Source organism: Drosophila grimshawi, unplaced genomic scaffold (genome assembly GCF_018153295.1).
Source record: "Drosophila grimshawi isolate 15287-2541.00 unplaced genomic scaffold, ASM1815329v1 contig_1369, whole genome shotgun sequence".
Lineage (NCBI taxonomy): Eukaryota > Metazoa > Arthropoda > Insecta > Diptera > Drosophilidae > Drosophila > Drosophila grimshawi.
Window position 1 is genome coordinate 4,614,129 of NW_025062891.1, and position 16,692 is coordinate 4,630,820.

General features: G+C 36.7%; 4 protein-coding genes across 5 annotated transcripts; 3 read left to right on the top strand and 1 right to left on the bottom strand.

Moving 5' to 3' along the window:
- The first annotated feature begins 5,190 nt into the window (after window positions 1-5,190).
- Window positions 5,191-7,492, top strand: LOC6560379 (ornithine decarboxylase 1). The gene is made up of 7 exons (XM_001987355.2): window positions 5,191-5,507; window positions 5,569-5,726; window positions 5,787-5,910; window positions 6,613-6,786; window positions 6,840-7,088; window positions 7,180-7,248; window positions 7,311-7,492. The coding sequence occupies exons 1-7, from the start codon at window positions 5,244-5,246 to the stop codon at window positions 7,449-7,451; spliced, it is 1,179 nt and encodes a 392-aa protein (XP_001987391.1). The 5' UTR covers window positions 5,191-5,243; the 3' UTR covers window positions 7,452-7,492.
- A 410-nt stretch (window positions 7,493-7,902) lies between these two features.
- On the bottom strand, window positions 7,903-13,243 carry LOC6560380 (platelet glycoprotein V). Of its 2 annotated transcripts, XM_001987356.3 has the most exons (10): window positions 12,536-13,243; window positions 11,704-12,207; window positions 11,551-11,609; window positions 11,073-11,236; window positions 10,875-11,011; window positions 10,655-10,807; window positions 10,398-10,578; window positions 9,920-10,059; window positions 9,674-9,852; window positions 7,904-9,271 (listed from the first exon to the last, which is right to left on the bottom strand). In XM_001987356.3, the coding sequence occupies exons 2-10, from the start codon at window positions 12,104-12,106 to the stop codon at window positions 9,254-9,256; spliced, it is 1,434 nt and encodes a 477-aa protein (XP_001987392.2). In that variant the 5' UTR covers window positions 12,107-12,207; window positions 12,536-13,243; the 3' UTR covers window positions 7,904-9,253. The 2 variants fall into 2 exon arrangements, with proteins under 2 accessions (XP_032590465.1, XP_001987392.2); XM_032734574.2 differs by having other exon boundaries at window positions 7,903-9,852.
- Window positions 13,244-13,601: 358 nt separating this feature from the next.
- LOC6560381 (aquaporin) lies at window positions 13,602-14,614 on the top strand. The gene is made up of 2 exons (XM_001987357.2): window positions 13,602-14,216; window positions 14,286-14,614. Exons 1-2 carry the CDS (start codon window positions 13,713-13,715, stop codon window positions 14,463-14,465), a joined length of 684 nt encoding a protein of 227 aa, XP_001987393.2. The 5' UTR covers window positions 13,602-13,712; the 3' UTR covers window positions 14,466-14,614.
- Window positions 14,615-14,785: 171 nt separating this feature from the next.
- On the top strand, window positions 14,786-15,868 carry LOC6560276 (lens fiber major intrinsic protein). Its single transcript, XM_001987358.3, has 2 exons — window positions 14,786-15,414; window positions 15,476-15,868. Exons 1-2 carry the CDS (start codon window positions 14,905-14,907, stop codon window positions 15,647-15,649), a joined length of 684 nt encoding a protein of 227 aa, XP_001987394.2. The 5' UTR covers window positions 14,786-14,904; the 3' UTR covers window positions 15,650-15,868.
- The last annotated feature ends 824 nt before the right edge of the window (window positions 15,869-16,692 follow it).

Here is a 16,692-nt window from a genome sequence, read left to right on the forward strand (position 1 = left end):
TTGATGCAAATGTTAAATGTGAAACAGGCAGCGACATTTTGATTGCTTTTGACTGGTGCTGATGGCTGCTGTTGGTGTGTGCTGCAGCTCGTCGGCCTGGCAAAACAACACTGAAATTGGAGAGATATTTAGAAATTTAGTAAAGGATTCTAACCCCCGGCACGTTTACAGTTATGCGAGTCGACGAAGCAGGTCGACGCCAGGACGCAAGGACGTAAAATGCGAACTGGTCGTGTGCCGCATGACTCATAAGGGACGACCAGGAATTGCAAGTGCCAAACGAACACACTCATACACTGCGAAAAAAATCCCCTAAAGAAGAAATGTTTAAATGTGAAATTCAAATATTTCATACAATTAAAAACTCATCTTTATTTATAAAAAATACATTTTTTCATAATAATAATAATAAATATTTAAAAAAAAAAAAAATTTTAACTTCAATTTTGATAAGAATTTCTTTCTGAAATGCAGAAAATAATAATGATAAATTCAATCGTTTTAAGTAAAGTTTTTTTTTACATTTAATTATGTCAATCTAAAATACAATACTTAATTATTGTTTACGTGAAATCTGAAAATACGAATGCTTAAGGATAAAATATAAGTAACAAAAAAGCTAATGAGAGATTTCTATTTCACATATAGAATAAAACACCCTGGAAATTGGACCTATTTTTTAAAATATATTTTTGAATGTGTACACAGGAATTAAAAAATAAAAATTCGGTTTTTCGAAAGATACAAAATTCCGTTTCAGAACGTTTCAGAAATATGCTTTCAAATTAAAAGTGTGACGATATTCCAAAATTCAGATTGATTTTCTTCTCAGTGTACTCACTCACAGCTGAGAGGCGCAAGGCTTCGTCGGCACCGGCGCAGTGAGCGTATATGTATTTATGCATGTGTGTGTGTGTGTGAATATGTGTAATCTCTCTCAGATTTGAAATATTTGTAATGGGGCAACTCTCGAGTGGGTTTCCTCGAGTGTAAAATGCGGCAAAACGAGCGCCTACTCAATGCGGCTGCTGTTGCTTGTGCCCCTCACACAAACCTACTAATGCGGTAATGCGACACCCCTTAACCACATACCCCTACGCTCGCCCCTCTCTCGAGTGGGCAGCCTTGAGAGCGTATTTTTATTGCGGCCAGGCGCCAATTTGGTGCTGTAAATCACAATGTCCTGATTGTTTTGGCGGAGCACGCCTTCGCAGGATATGCGGGCAACACAGTTGGGCGCGTCATGAGGTCAAGGAAATTATTTGTAATTAATCCAGCTACTACATTTTACAATTTTCAAGCAATGTTTTTCACTACAGGTAGAAGAAAAAATAATCACTTATATATTTTATTACATTCGAATTTTATGAATTCGGGTTAACAAACCCTTTAGATAGTTTCCAAATTTATATAACTAAATAGAATTTTAAGAGAGAGACAATCTCATTACTTCTTTCTGAATCGAAAAAAGTATTTTTCTAATAAATTTGCGTTATTATTTATATTTTTAGAAATTCATATTTATAATTTATAAATAGGAAACTTTTTTTTAGAAAACCTTTTTAATTTTTAGAAAATTTCTTTCGCATATTTTTTTTTAATTTGCAATGTTTTTTCTGGGTGTATGAGAAATTCTAAATAGCTTATTTAACTCTTTTAATATATGATGCTCGAAATTAAAAGGAATTCAATATATCATAATAAATAAATATATAAAAAAATTCTGTGTTTTAAAAAGTATCTTTGAAATAGGCATTTTAGTTATGGACTGAAATCTCTGCAGTCTTGCGAAGTAAGAAAATTGAGATCTTTCTTAACTTACCTGCTCTTTGTCTTGCTTTCCTACATACAAATTTCTCACTCTCACCTGCTTTTTAATCGACCAGTTTTTTTTTCCTACAATTAATAATAAAAGTTCAATATACTATATATGCTAAGAATAATTATTTTTAATCAGCTTTTCAACAAGCAAATCTCACATTAAAATATACATGTCTACCGCACTGCGAACTTCTCTCCTGACCCAAAATGATAATGATGTGGTACATGCAAAACAAATGTTGACAGTGCCCCAAATTCATGCCCTAAAAACGAACTTGATGAAGCGCAGAATGGAATTCAGTTGCAGAGTATCCTGCCTCCTATCCTTTATCCTTTCAGCTGGGCATGGGAACTGAGCTGTCTGCTGTGGAGCCTTACGAATGCCACAAAGTAATTAATGACATTTGCATTTAAATTTCGTGTACTTGTTACAAAATGATTTAAATTCAATTTAGTGTAAAATTGAAAACGTGTTTTACAATTTCACAACGGTGTTTTTTGTTTGTTGCGGAAAGTGGTAAATGTGAGAATGGAAGTTGAATTTGAAGCACTTTTGCGGCTTGTCCGCGCATTTGTCACATCACTCAAAGTGAAGTGCGCAAAGAGAGGACAACATAAAGGATATGAAGGACATGCACTTTTGGGCTATATAAATGAGTGATGACACTCGCAGCAAATTGTGCTGGCCAGCCAAAAAATCACATTTGATTGCAATTGACAATCGACTCTGTTTCCACATCTTAAGCGTGACTGTAGAAATTTCTGTGTGATCGCAGACAATCGCTCAATATTCATTTTTGACAGATGTCATCTCTTTTTTTTACCTGACTGTCAAGGATCAAAGGGTGGAGCGTTGTAGTAGCAATCTCGATGAGTCGCCCAATTAACGATTGATCGAACGATTGACAATGTGAATTGCAATTTATACCATATCGATTTCGAGCGTTTGATTTTAATTTATAATTGCCCATCAATTGAGTAGGGGGAGGCTACGCACACACACACACACACACACACACCGACACACATTCACATAGGTCCTGCGGTCGATTGCCCTCCGGTCACAAGTGTCAGCCAGCCCCTCAACAACCCTCGCAACATCGCTTTTATGGTTATTGTCTATCGTGGGCTTGTGGTCCTGGGGAGGATATTTGTCGCTATTGAGTTGCCTCTGTCCTCAAGTGTCAATTATGCGCATTTTGAAGTTCCACTTTCCGCTTTCGGTCTTGCAAAATTTACATTTTATTAGTTTTACATGCTCGACACATTAAAATTATTTACGATCCCAAATATTGTTGGTTGTAAATAAATTCTGTGGCACGTGGAACACGTTCGAATGTGCCAAAATAATTAATTAAAATTCTGGGCTAGCCAAAGGCAAATGTAACGGCTTTTGGCTTGACCTTTTGCCGATAATTAGAGCCACATTGTTTCCGTTCAAAACTTCCCCTGCCTCCCCGCACCCATCATCAGCGTAATAGAACTGTGCTCTCATCTGACCACGTGCACATTTCTTTCTAAATGTTACCCAAGTCTGTTGCGATTTGGAAAAAATGGGTTGGGTAATGATTTTCAACCTTTGTGGCTTTTGCTGATAAGCATTTTAACCAGAATTTAACAATAAAGTTGATTAAGTTGAGGCTACACGATTATCTATGCCAAAAAAATCGAGGTATTACTTCAGAATAATAGTTAGAATTACTTTCGAAGTATGTATTGTCTATTCTAAAATACATTTTTTAGTTTTTTATTGTTTATTTTTTTGCAGCTTGATTGTGCGCTTCAAGTTGGAAACCAAAGAAGCTCAATGCCCCCTGGGCGATAAATTTGGTTGCGATGCGGACATCGATGCTTCTGCCCTGATGCTATTGGCGAAATCTCTGAATTTAACAGTGAGTCACAAGTATAACAGTCTGACAGCTTATAAGAAGACAAGACAATCAACAATATAAATTACAGGTGTTCTCAGTGTCCACTAGGAGTAAGCAAACTCGCCTTAACAAATTAAAACCATGCATTTACACATATTTAAAAAATTACATAAATAAGTACAATTAAATAAATTAAATTAAATTTCCAAAATAAATAGTATAGTACTAGAACTGTTACACAACATCTCTAACTAAATATCGATTGATATCGTTGGTTTTGCCATCAGCTTGAAGGGGATGAGCGGACTTGTTGTGCATAAAGTAAAATATGCAGGCGTATTTGAGTTTTGACTGCCACAAATAAAACCAAAATTTAATAAATTAAAAAAATAATAATAAAATAAAATAAATAACAAAATAAATAACCATATGTCAATAAATTACATAGAAATTGTTCCTTAAAAGCATGAATTGCAGCATGAAATTAGTAAATAGGTATTTTGTGTAAGATAACTCAATACCACTAAAACAAACATGTTTTTAAATATTCAGGAATTAAATGAATACCCGTGATTAAATTCATTGTCTTTTTGCGATCGTTGCCAACCAAGCGCTTCAATTTCCTAAATGTTTAAATCAGTTAGTCGGTCAAGTGGTATCAAATGCCAGTGGATCAACAATCAAATACTTACTTCTCTCATAAATGCTGTTGTTCCACTTTTGGGCTGGTCAAAGGCGAATTTATATATATACTATTGCAAACGGCCTTTGGCTTGACCTTTTGCCGACAATTAGAGCCACATTGTTTCCGCTCAAAACCTCCCCTGCCTCCCCGTATCCATCATCAGCTTAATAGAAATGTGCACTCATCTGACCACGTGCGCATTGCTTTCTAAATGTTTCCCAAGTCTGTTATGATTTCGAAAAAATTGAATTGGGGCAGTCTCTCAACCTTTGTGGCTTGTGCTGATAAGCATTTTAATCAGCATTTAACATTAAAATTGTTTAAGTTGAGACTATATGATTGCCTGTACCAAAAAAATGTAAAACTAAAGCAAGTATTACTTAAGAATAATGGTTAGAGTTAATTTCGATGGAATAACTTTTTTTTATTGGTTAGAGTTCAAATTCCAGAATTATTATTTTAAACGGCTAGCAAAAAATACATAAAGTATTTCTGTCGAAAAAGTCTTAAGCATTCATTTTCATAATATAAATATGCCCAAAATGATTAAAAGTAATTGAAAATAATTAAATAGTTTTGTCTGGCACTGATTTTTCTAAATTAAATATACTCCAAAATACTACAAGTAATTGCATATAATAAAATAATTCTTTCGATGCCATATTTTTGTTTATATTCACATCCAAATAATAGGCAGGAATTTGGGCCCAGATTGCCTCGCCCCTATATTTTGTCTTTAAGATGCCTTCTTGCAAATGTCTACAGGGTATATAACGTGCAGATTGCTACTCTATCAGTTCCACTTTCAGTGTGATTTGGTTAGTCGGTTGGTGTGTTTCGATAGAGAAAGAGCATTAAGGAGTATAATGGAAACTAAAGGTATCAATTACTATGAGAAAGTTCTCGACATACGACGGGTCATAGACGAGGCACGGGTGCAGGACTCCGATGAGGCGCTCAACATATGCGATCTGTCCACTGTGGAGCGCATGTTTCAACTGTGGCAGCAGAATATGCCTCGGGTTAAGCCCTTCTATGCCGTCAAATGCAATGATGATCCTCTCATTCTTCAAACTCTGGCCAAACTGGGTGCTGGCTTCGATTGTGCCTCTAAAAATGAAATGAAGCAGGTTTGTGTTGTTGAAGTATACATCAGAGTGAGTTTCTTTCCAACATTTCTGCTTAAAACAGGTGCTCGATTTGGATGTTGAGCCCGAACGGATTATCTTTGCCAATCCCTGTCGTCCTATTAGCCATTTGGAGTATGCCAAAAAAAATCAGGTTCTAAAGTGCGCTGTGGACAACGAATTTGAGATTTACAAGCTACACAAACATTTTCCCAACTCTAAGTATGTATTGTCTATTCTAAAATAAATTTTTTTAGTTTTTTATTGTTTATTTTTTTGCAGCTTGATTGTGCGCTTCAAGTCTGAGGCCAAAAAAGCTCAATGCCCCCTGGGCGATAAATTTGGTTGCGATGCGGACATCGATGCTTCTGCCTTGATGCTGTTGGCGAAATCTCTGAATTTAACAGTGAGTCACAAGTATAGCAGTCTGACAGCTTATAAGCTGATAAGACAATCACAGAAGAGAAAGACTACGACTATTACAGCTTTTGTATTTTACCCTTCGACCTAGACTTCTGAGTGTACGACACAGCCTCCATAAAACAGATAACAGCTAAACTAGCATATCAGTCGTGAAAGTAAATTTCATATTATTTTTTTAATTTTGAACTATTTTTTAAAATAATCTGTTACATATCTAATTTTAAGAAATATTTTTTATTATTACGAAATTATTTCCAAAAACATGGAAAGCAATCTTTTCGTAAATTTAGAAAATATTACTATAACCCAGAAATTGTTCTTTCCATTTTCAGGGAGATTTTCATTTTAGTTCTGAATCTTAGAAGGGCTTTTTTAAGTGTTGGTTTAAGAATACGAAATGTGGGTGAAGCGTAGACAAGTAGAACAAACTAATTTCTTGAAAATAAGTTTAACCGCTCTTAATTGTAATGTAATTTTTATTTTATTTAATTATTATAATACAATGTTTAAAAATCAATTTAGATCATAAGTCTTAATCCCTGACCATATCTGGAATATTCTACAGCCACCATTTATAAAATTATTTTTTTATTGTTGCACTTCAGTAATCATTTTTTCTTTAGTAATAATTTCGTACTTAAAAACTTCTTTAAGCTAAATTTCAATATGGTCTATATATTCTCAGGTTACGGGCATTAGTTTTCATGTGGGTTCTGGTTGCATGGAATCGCAGGCATATGAGCGCGCCATCAGAAAGGCCAAGAACTTATTCAAATTTGGAGAACTGTTGGGCTACGATATGAATCTGCTCGATATTGGCGGTGGTTTTCCGGGCAGCAATGATGAGCAGTTTGAAAAGGTATGGAGTAATTGGTGTGCTATATGGCTTAACTACTTTTAATATAACCATAGATCGCTGAGAGTATAAACAAGGCGGTGCAAAGATATTTTCCTGATGAACGCATTAAGATAATCTCCGAACCGGGTCGCTTCTTTGTGGCTGCTGCCTATACACTGGTGTGCAAGATTCACGCCAAACGAGAGGTGCGCGATGAGGCAGGCAAACTGGACACCGTGATGTACTACCTGAATGATGGTGTCTATGGCTTATTCAATTGCGTACTCTATGATCATCAGCAGGTCACAGCGCAGCATTATTTGGTAAGTGTCCTTCAGCTACAGCTTGTATACATTTGGATGTTATATTATGTATAACAATATTTCTCACCTTATACATATATATTTTATTTAGAATGACGATTCATCCTTGCCCACCTTTAAGAGCTTAATATGGGGTCCCAGTTGCGATGCGCTGGATAAGGTCAGCTTAACATTTTCCATATCCACTTTATACTAAACACATATGTATATTTTCTCTCATAGATATCTGAGAATGTCAGCTTGCCCAACTTGAATCGCGGTGATATCTTGGGTTTTCCGAATATGGGTGCTTATACGGTGCCCATTGCGAGTGCGTTTAACGGGTTTCCGTTGGCCAGAACCTTGTACTTTAAGGCTAAATGACTAAAATGCAGTTATAAATACAACAACATGTGTGTTAGTAACCAATATGATTTTTTTATTCGTGATAACTCTCGAACTGCTCCATGGATTCACTCTTGATAATATTTTGAAAAGAACAGCTAACGCCAAAACTGACCCGAGTTGGGTTGCAGCGCATTCTTTTGAAAATATTGAATTGATTGTTGGTTTGATTTGGTTTGGTTTAACATAAAGAGGATTGCTTTCAGGATCGCTCGCCAGCGGCTAACTGACCCAACCAACTGTCGAGCTTTCCAGCGAAAGACTCTTAAAAAGTGTTTTTTTTTTTAATAGATGGTAAAAATGTTACTATAAATAGCCTATGCACAAATACTTATTACGAAAAATAGTTAGTATATGTATGTATAACTTAGTTCAAATACAATTCAATAGAGGTACATTGAAACATACATACACGAGAATAAATATTAGAAAAAAGAACAATTTCAAAAATTGTAATTTTAGTGTTTTTTGTGTGTGGCGTAAATATCAAACTTTTTTCACATGCTCAAAAGTAGTTCTAAAAAATGTTGAGTTTTTTTTCTCTATTTTCTGTTTTTGTTATTTTTGTGAGTTTGCTAACTCTTGATATGTTACGATTGTACAATATATATAGTATATATAACGGTTATGTATACAATAATTGATATGTGTATATGCGGATGCTGCAATCTATCCGCTTCTTGCTTCAAGCTCCTTCTCATTCTTTTTATTCTTCTTCTTCTTCTTCTTGCATATAAAGAGTACAAACTACTTATTTCATAATCAGTTCTTGGTGATTGATGCAAATGATTTTTTCTTCTCTCGTTTGAACGCGTACAAATTTGTTGCTTTTATACATATTTTTTTTAGGCATAGCACCCAAAGTGGTTGCACATACATAGATACATATATAAATAGGATATTTGATAAATAATAATTGTATTGCCAATTTCGACTAGGTTGCAGGCTTTTTGATATGCTGCTTACTGGAAAAACACTTGAATAACAAAATATCGAAGAACAATAAACAAGGTTTTTATAATGATTGTATCTCACAACAGCGACGACAAGACGACGACATAGTACTACACATAATACATACACATAATAAATAGGTACATAGATAGACAATACATATAAAACATTTTTTTTGTTGATTTTCTTCTTGTTTTTAGTGTAGTTACGATAACATGTAAAGTTGCTGTCAAACTTTTCATTTATGCCTTAAGGCGACTATAATATAATAATAATAATAAAAGTTAGCAATAATATCGCTTAAATTGTAACAATTCACGTTTCCAGATATGTTTGTGTTTTCGGTTTTCGTTTTTAAATTTAAATCTAAACTACGATTAATATGCTGTTCGATAACAATTACGATTACGATTACGATTACGTTTGCTGAAGCGTTAACAATTAACGATCTTATAGCAGCTTTTGTCGGGCTACTGTACACTGTGCGTGTCGCATTTGATATGTGATATATATAATTATTTATATATAGAATTATTATGTTTTCTTTGTGTGCTTTATGATTTGCGTTTTGTTTTCGTTTTTTTTTTTTTTTTTTTTTGTCTTTTGTGTGTGTTCTTTTTTTTTTTTTTTTAAGCGCGCTTTGTTTTTGGCATCATATAATCAATTCAACAAGGTGGGTGTGTATTCATTTCATTTTGCGTATTTTTGGGTTATTCAGTTTCGATGGGGCACTTGCGGGTGATATTGCTGTTGTTTCTTGTTGTTCTTGTTGTTGCTCTTGGTTGGCGTGCATATTGAGAGTCTAACAATTGCCAGAGTTGCATAATTCACGGATTCACTATAATCTATAATAAAAAATACAATACAACAACACAGAAATGGTTTGTAGGCGTACAAAAATTGTGGAGTGTTTTTTTTTTTTTGGTTTTGGTTTTTGGTTTTTTTAAGGGGGGTTATAAGTATCACTTCTTGTCTCTATGTCTGATGATGATGATCGATCCATCATGACCACCTACAGATATAGTATGTGGTTGCTTGTCTGTGTGTATATATATATATAGAGAGATATGCAACTAATCGGAAAAAACGGATGTGAATGCAATTGATACGATTGCGTATGCTGCCTGTTTAGGAGGAGTGGCATGTTAAAAGCTACTCAGAAACGCCACGCTACACATGGCTATTTGGGCCAAAATGTTCACTTGCAGTATCCGTATGAGACCGCCGCTCGTGGGTGAGGGACTCACATTGAGGCCGGCGCAGTGCATCTTCTCGGTGGGCATCGCTTGCACAAAATACTCGCGATTGTCCAACGACATGTGGCACAGTGGCTTCTTCTTTTGCGACATTTCATCGTCCTTGTTCTTCAGATCCTCCAACAGTTTTGGGAACCAGGTCAATTCGCACGAACAGTTCAATGGATTATCTATCAAAATGCACATTCTCACATTAGCTTTAAATTTCTATCGTATATATATATAACAACGACTTGCCAGTGATGTCAATTATGCGCAACGTATCGATGACCGGTTCCATGGTATCCTGCGGAATCCGTTGCAACTTGTTGTTCTGCAGATTCAGCGTCTCCAACGAGTTGAGGTTCTCGAATAGGGTGCTTGGTAGCACTTTGATGCTAAATTCGTAAGGTAAAACAATTCAGATTATGATTGTGAAGTAAATCTGGTACAGTGGTCACTCGTAAATTAAAACCCTTTGGCTACAGTGGCTATTCTTATTTTCAAACAATTTTATAAATTTTTTCCTTTTCCAAAAATATATAAAATATATTTTCATAAATCATATTTTGTATTACTATTAAAAAGTCTCAAATCAATAAATGGAAAATGGAAAATAAGTTATCAAAAATAAGAATTTTAGTTTGTGTGCTGCCAATTATAGAATCTAGCTTCTTTTTAGTTCTAATTCTTGAGCGACCAGTGTTTTTGTTTTGTGCACTTCTGCGAGCTTTACTCATTCTTCTGCAGATTGAGGAAGGTCAGCGAATCGCCGTATCCGGTAAAAGCATCATCGGCCAGAACATTAATATTATTGTTTCGCAAATCCAAGTGGCGGAGTCGATGCAACGGACGCAAAGCCTCACTGGGTATGGCATGAATATTGTTATCGCCCAGACGCAAATACTGTAGATTCTCTGCGAATTGGATATTATGTCATGTTTATAAAGGTATAAGCTCCACTCTCCTTTCTGCACTCTGCACTCTGCTTACCCTCCAGACCCTTAAATGCATCCTTATCAATAATACTGATCTTATTGCCCTCCAGTTCCAACGAGTTGAGCATACTTAAGTGTGTGAATACATTTGCAGGCACGGTTGTGATCATATTATGTGCTAATATCAACGAATCCAAGTTCTGTAGACCTGTTTAATGCGGTTGACAAACAACAATTAAATACCAATTACAATGAAATGATTACAGCAACATTACCCTCGAAATCGCCCTCGCTGATGGTACGAATCTTGTTCTCCTGTATTTCGAGTTTCTTTAGCGTGTCCAATATCGAGAGGGCCTTTTGGGGCACATTGGTTAGATCGTTGCCACCCAGATTCAGGCGCTTCAATTTCCTAAATGTTTAATTCAGTTAGTCGGTGTCAAGGGCCAGTTGATCAACATTCAAATACTTACTTCTCCAGGCCGCGGAACGCTTCGGGATCGACTTGTGTTATTTTGTTCTCATAGAGTGTAAGTATCTCCAGTGTGTCCAGTCCCTCAAAGGCATTGTTGTGTAAGACCGTTATTTTATTGTGATTCAAGTTCAAAATTAACAAGTGATACAAATGTTGCAGTGCCTATGGAAACACGATAAATAGGTTAAGAACTATAGAACTATATTGTTGCAAAGTGGACTTAAAAGAAACTCATTTGACTCATTAATTGAATTGGCATTTCAAATACTCTTAAAAAGTGCAGCTTATCAGAAAACTGATATCAATAAATATTTGTTAATTGAACAGCCATCAAAGATGGTCGCTTTTTGGAATACTGATATCGATAAGTGCGCTGATGGTATTAATTTAAGCTGTATCGATATCGATAACAGCAAATGTATCAATATTTAAAAAGATTGGTCTCGATTATTTGAGTGAACAAACTGATAAATTACCTGAGACGGCACAGTTTTCATCTGATTAAGCGAAACATCCAGCTGTGTAAGTCCTTTGCCTGCAATTGAAGCAAATAATATTATTATTATTATTATTATTGTTATTATTATAGTCTATGAATATGGAAATGTCATCTCATGTGGAACACTTACCCAACGAGCTCAGTGCATTCTCCTCAATTGCCGCCAAGCTGCTGTTGTGTATTGTCAAATGGCGGATATCGAGGGCAAGAAACACAAAGCCTTGCAGCTTGGGCAGATTATTGTGTCGCAGCTTCAGATAGAAGATAATTGGACTCTTGCCCTTCAGTGTGCCCATCGACTTGGTAATGTGCATCAGATCCGTTGCCTCACACAAAACATCCAATCCATTCTTTTTCACCGTACAAATGCAGGGCGAGATGTCGCTCTGCTCCGGACACACCTGTTGCGGTGTTCCCTGGGCCATCGTCTGACCCAACAGTAGCGGGAACAGGAGCAGCACACAAACAACACCTGCTGCCGAATGCATAGATTGAGTGGAATACAGCCATTGGCTCCTTTGTCCTTTGTCCATGTTGCTCACAGCTCACAGCTCGGATTCACTCGTATTAGCAAAAGCCTGTACTCTGTCCGTCTGGTGTCGGATGTCTGTGATGATGCTATTTACAATTGTCCCTGTGTTCCCAGTAGAGAGAGAGAGAGAGAGAGAGAGATAGAGAGAGAGAGAGAGAGCGAGAGAAAAATGAATAAAATTTAGCTACAACGAAAAACGAATTACAAATTAAGCGCACAAAGCGCGATTTGATTACTGTGTGTGTGTGTGTGTGTGTGTTTGGCGGATAAAAAATAAATTGAGCTAATTGAGCAGAGGCTTTATGTACAGTCAAGTGTCAGGCCGAATGGACTCTGACTGACTGAGTGACTGGCTTTCTGTGTTCCAAGTCCCCGACGCACGCAATTAGAAATGCAAATGCGATTGAAATTCGCCGTGCGATTTACTCACCTAAAATGTTTGTCCGTCGCTATTTGATCAGTGCCAAATAAAACATGCTTCTTAATGCGTTGCAATTTCTTTGAGGTGCTCAAAACGAAGATGGCCAAACAAGTAAGTTCATTGTTCACTTTTTTCACACACACATTTGCGACAAAAACACACCCAACTGGGTGGCTTGTGCTGGTTTGGGTAGCTTGACTGTTGTGGGTGGTTGGGTAGTGGGTGGTGGGTGGGTCTGTTGCTCAGATGAAGAAAGGGGCGTGTGCTTGCGCGCGGCTTAACGTGTAAAGTAAACTCGGTCAGAGTGTGTGTATAACGACGTAACGGAAAATCGATATCATATTCCAAAGAGGTTGTTGAATGACCAAAGTTTCTTTTCTCTGTTTTTCTGTGTGAGACGCCAACGAGCAACGAATTAAGTGCACATATTTGGATTTTGCTAAATTATTTAACCAAATGCGAGTCTATTTCAATTGTGGTCGGTGAGTGAAAAAAACAGCAACAACAACAACGTCAGCATTATTCTTGCTTAGTTGATGCAAGTTTGAGATTTATTTCTCGGTTTTTTTTTTACTTAGTTTCTTTTTTTACTGCCGCGCGCCGACACACGCATTCGTGGTGTATGTGTATAGGTGTGTGTATAATGAAAAAATAATGTGTGTACTGAGAGCGCGTGTAAGAAGCACGTTTACTTGGCAAAACCGACGACTGCGGACTGAAGTCCAAATTCAAAATTGAATGTTTGCCGTTTATTGCGTTGGGGGTTGATTCGTTACTCAACGGTGTTGGATAGTTGTAAAATAATAGCGTTGCCACCCAAAGTGAATAGATGGCCACCCTTAAAAAAAGCAATACACAACTATCGAATATCGAGATTATTTCAATGAAGCTATCGATATAAATCAGCTGTGTGACCGAGTTTGTGTGTCTGTGAAATTCAAATTGAAATTCAAAAATGCCGCGAAATCTGAGCAAGTAAAATAAAAATCAGCTTATCTGTTTTCATATGTGAAATTAAAAGTAATCATAGCAGGCATTCCCATTGATTCTTTTTCAAATATTCTACAATCATATGCGTATTAGAAATTCATTGTAATACATCTTATTCCGTTGAGCAAACCAAATTTTTCCGAGTTTTCTTTTGAACATATTTGTATACATTGTTTCATTTGAAAAAGTTCGTAAAATGGGTAAATTTAATAAAGAATTATTGGTGAAGCTCTTGTGCGAGCTGTTGGCAAGTCTTTTCGTCGAATTCATCGGCTGTGCGATGCCTGTACAGGCTGGAATGCACTATGCATTTAGCTGGGGCGCCGGTGTACTCGCATCAACTCAAGCATTTCGAATTGTGTCTGGTGCACACATCAATCCTTGCATATCCATTGCTTCAATGATACTGCAGAATGTGGAAATTTTAGATGGATTTCTCTATATACTTATGCAACTTATTGGATCGGCCCTAGGATATGGCGTAGCCTATGGTTTGTATTTTAAGAAGGGCATGTCTACGAAATTTTGTGTGACAGTGGTGCGCATCGATCCCTGGTGGAAATCGATTCTATTGGAGTTTTATATGACCGGTGCTTGGGTGTTCGCCATGTGCGCCTCGTGGCACACGAGCAACGAGAAACTGCTGGAGTCGATATCGTTGCGCATTGGACTAGTCGTTGTTGCCGCGACTCTTGTTGGAGTGAGCATTTTATTTATGCAATATTTAAATCGTTTTTCATTGTTTTATTAACGAATGTGTTTCTTCCAGACGGAGGCCACCGGCGCCTCCATGAATCCGTTCCGATCTCTCTGGCCAGCAGTTGTTGCCCAGTATTGGGATTATATCTGGATCTATTTGGTTATACCACCGGTTACGGCCGCTCTGCTGGGAGTTTGCTGGCGATTCCTCTACCTGCAAGGCAAGGATGAATCTAAAGCTGAAGAGTAGATGAAACCCCAGTTTTTTCGGCTAATCTCATCATCTTGGTCTACTGCTTATTATCAAGTCGTCAAATTAAAGTGAAAAGTTTAGATCATTCTAAATTGTAGTCTCGAAAATGTCAGATATATTTAATAAAAATTTGTTTACGGTTGCAATCATCATTTTTATTTTATTCACCGTTAATCTGCAGACTGATTTCGATAGTCGTTGTGTGTGTATCGATAGAAATAATCGAACGAACGAACCAGGCGGAATATGAAAATTATAAAGTAGGCCTTCGGTTTCTGAAATTTGTATTTTTCCGTGTTTAGCTGAAAATTCAGTTCAGTTAAATTTTAGTGCTGTTTGGAAACGTAACTAATTTTTTCCTAACATAATCGTAATATTTCTAGTTTCTCAATTTTTGTCTACATCGAAAAAAAAACAAAAACAAATAAATTAAATAATGGGAAATTTCAAATTCGACAAGGACCTGTTAAAAAAACTTTTGGCCGAATTTACAGGAACGGCAATGATACTAACACTTGGCTGCTGCCTGAGCACATATTCATCATCTGGCCCCAATTATGCCATCGGTTGGGGTCTCATTTATCTGGCGGCCATTCATACATTTGCCTTTCTGAGTGGCGCTCATCTGAATCCGGCTGTTAGTGCAACTGCCACCATTGTCGGCGTAATGGAGTGGCAACTGATGTTGTGCTATTGGCTGGTGCAGTTACTGGGCGCACTTGTTGGCTTTGGAATGGCCTATGTTGCCATGCCGAACAAGTCGGGAAAAATTTGCTTAACTACGCTCGGCAATTACGATGAAGTCAAATTGATGGGCATCGAGCTATTCATGATGATGATGTTCCTCTTCGCTTACTGCGGCATCTGGGATAAGCGCAGCGAGAGTGCCTACGATTCAGTTTCCGCACGCGTTGGATTCATATTTGCTGCATTGTGCTGTGCATCGGTTAGTATAATGGATATATCTCTCCTCAATATCTGACTAATGAAAGTCTGCATTTGCATAGGCCTACTACACCGGTGGTACCCTCAACTTCTATCGTAGCCTGGCACCAGCCATTGTCCACGTCACATTTGGCGGCTTGTGGTGCATATTTGTTGCCCATTTGTTGGCCACTATTGTTGTTGCTCTATTGTGGCGTTTCCTTATTGCTGCCGAGGAACCCCAACCCATGGAGTAGAGTAAATTTGTCGATATCATAAAATCATATAAATGTATGTATATAACTGTTGTGAATACATTTCAAAATTAATACTCAATGCGCTTAAATCTACAAACGTGATACAACCGTAGATATGACTGTGGGTATATTTTTTCCTTTTTGATATTGTATGTAGCGAATAACATTTAAGAAAATGAAATAAATGATCAATCTTACTCTAGATCAATAATCTTGAAACATGATTCAGTCGATGGTATACGAGTACATTTCTGTTTATTATTAGGATCTTTGGAAATCGCTAATCGAACAGCCGATTAAAAGGACATTCGACTGTGCACGTTGAAAGCTACAGTTACCGAATTTAGATTGGTTGGCGACAACTTGTATATCTTATATATCTCACACAATCTAAGAACTAGAATCACCAAATTAGAAGTACATATTACTAGTAAAAATAGCTTAAAAAAGCGGAAACAAATTTTCGGGTCAAACGCCGCAAAGACCCAAATCTCTTACACTTTTTTAGGGCCAGAATTACCAAACTTTAAGGGTAGATTACTATGTACCTGCTCGTAAGATTGCGAAAATTGCAAAAGCCTATGTAAATCTACAGCAATTTTATAGATTGAGTTACCAAATTTGAATGACTATTCAATGATCGACGCACACCCACCAACTGCCTCGCCCTCACCCACCCTTTGCCACCTGTGATCAGCTGTCATTACATTAGCTGTTAGTAATAAATAATACAAGTATAATAAATTATAATTGACATTGATCACATTTCATAAGAAACCCCCGAGTTATAGTTCAGGGTATATCGTAGTCGAGCTCACGCGACTACAGCACTCTTTAATTGTTTTTGTCTGGATTTCATGATGCTTATCTATGATTGTACATCGCAGAACTCTTATATAAGCTTTTATTAATTACATATTTAAGATTTCATATATATATACAACAACACAATTTACATAATTTATAAATTCATATAAAATGTTACGATTTTATGGGGATTTGAATCCAAGCTCTTTGGGTATATCGAGTCAAGCAACTTCCCT

Coding starts and splice junctions, on each gene's coding strand:
- LOC6560381 (XM_001987357.2), top strand. CDS start 13,713: ATGGGTAAATTTAATAAAGAATTATTGGTGAAGCTCTTGTGCGAGCTG. Junction 14,217..14,285: donor TTGCCGCGACTCTTGTTGGA/GTGAGCATTTTA, acceptor TGTTTCTTCCAG/ACGGAGGCCACCGGCGCCTC.
- LOC6560276 (XM_001987358.3), top strand. CDS start 14,905: ATGGGAAATTTCAAATTCGACAAGGACCTGTTAAAAAAACTTTTGGCC. Junction 15,415..15,475: donor CTGCATTGTGCTGTGCATCG/GTTAGTATAATG, acceptor GCATTTGCATAG/GCCTACTACACCGGTGGTAC.
- LOC6560380 (XM_032734574.2), bottom strand. CDS start 12,106: ATGGACAAAGGACAAAGGAGCCAATGGCTGTATTCCACTCAATCTATG. Junction 11,237..11,550: donor TGAAAACTGTGCCGTCTCAG/GTAATTTATCAG, acceptor GTGTTTCCATAG/GCACTGCAACATTTGTATCA. Junction 10,579..10,654: donor TGCATTTAAGGGTCTGGAGG/GTAAGCAGAGTG, acceptor TCCAATTCGCAG/AGAATCTACAGTATTTGCGT.
- LOC6560379 (XM_001987355.2), top strand. CDS start 5,244: ATGGAAACTAAAGGTATCAATTACTATGAGAAAGTTCTCGACATACGA. Junction 7,089..7,179: donor TCACAGCGCAGCATTATTTG/GTAAGTGTCCTT, acceptor TATTTTATTTAG/AATGACGATTCATCCTTGCC. Junction 7,249..7,310: donor GTTGCGATGCGCTGGATAAG/GTCAGCTTAACA, acceptor TTTCTCTCATAG/ATATCTGAGAATGTCAGCTT.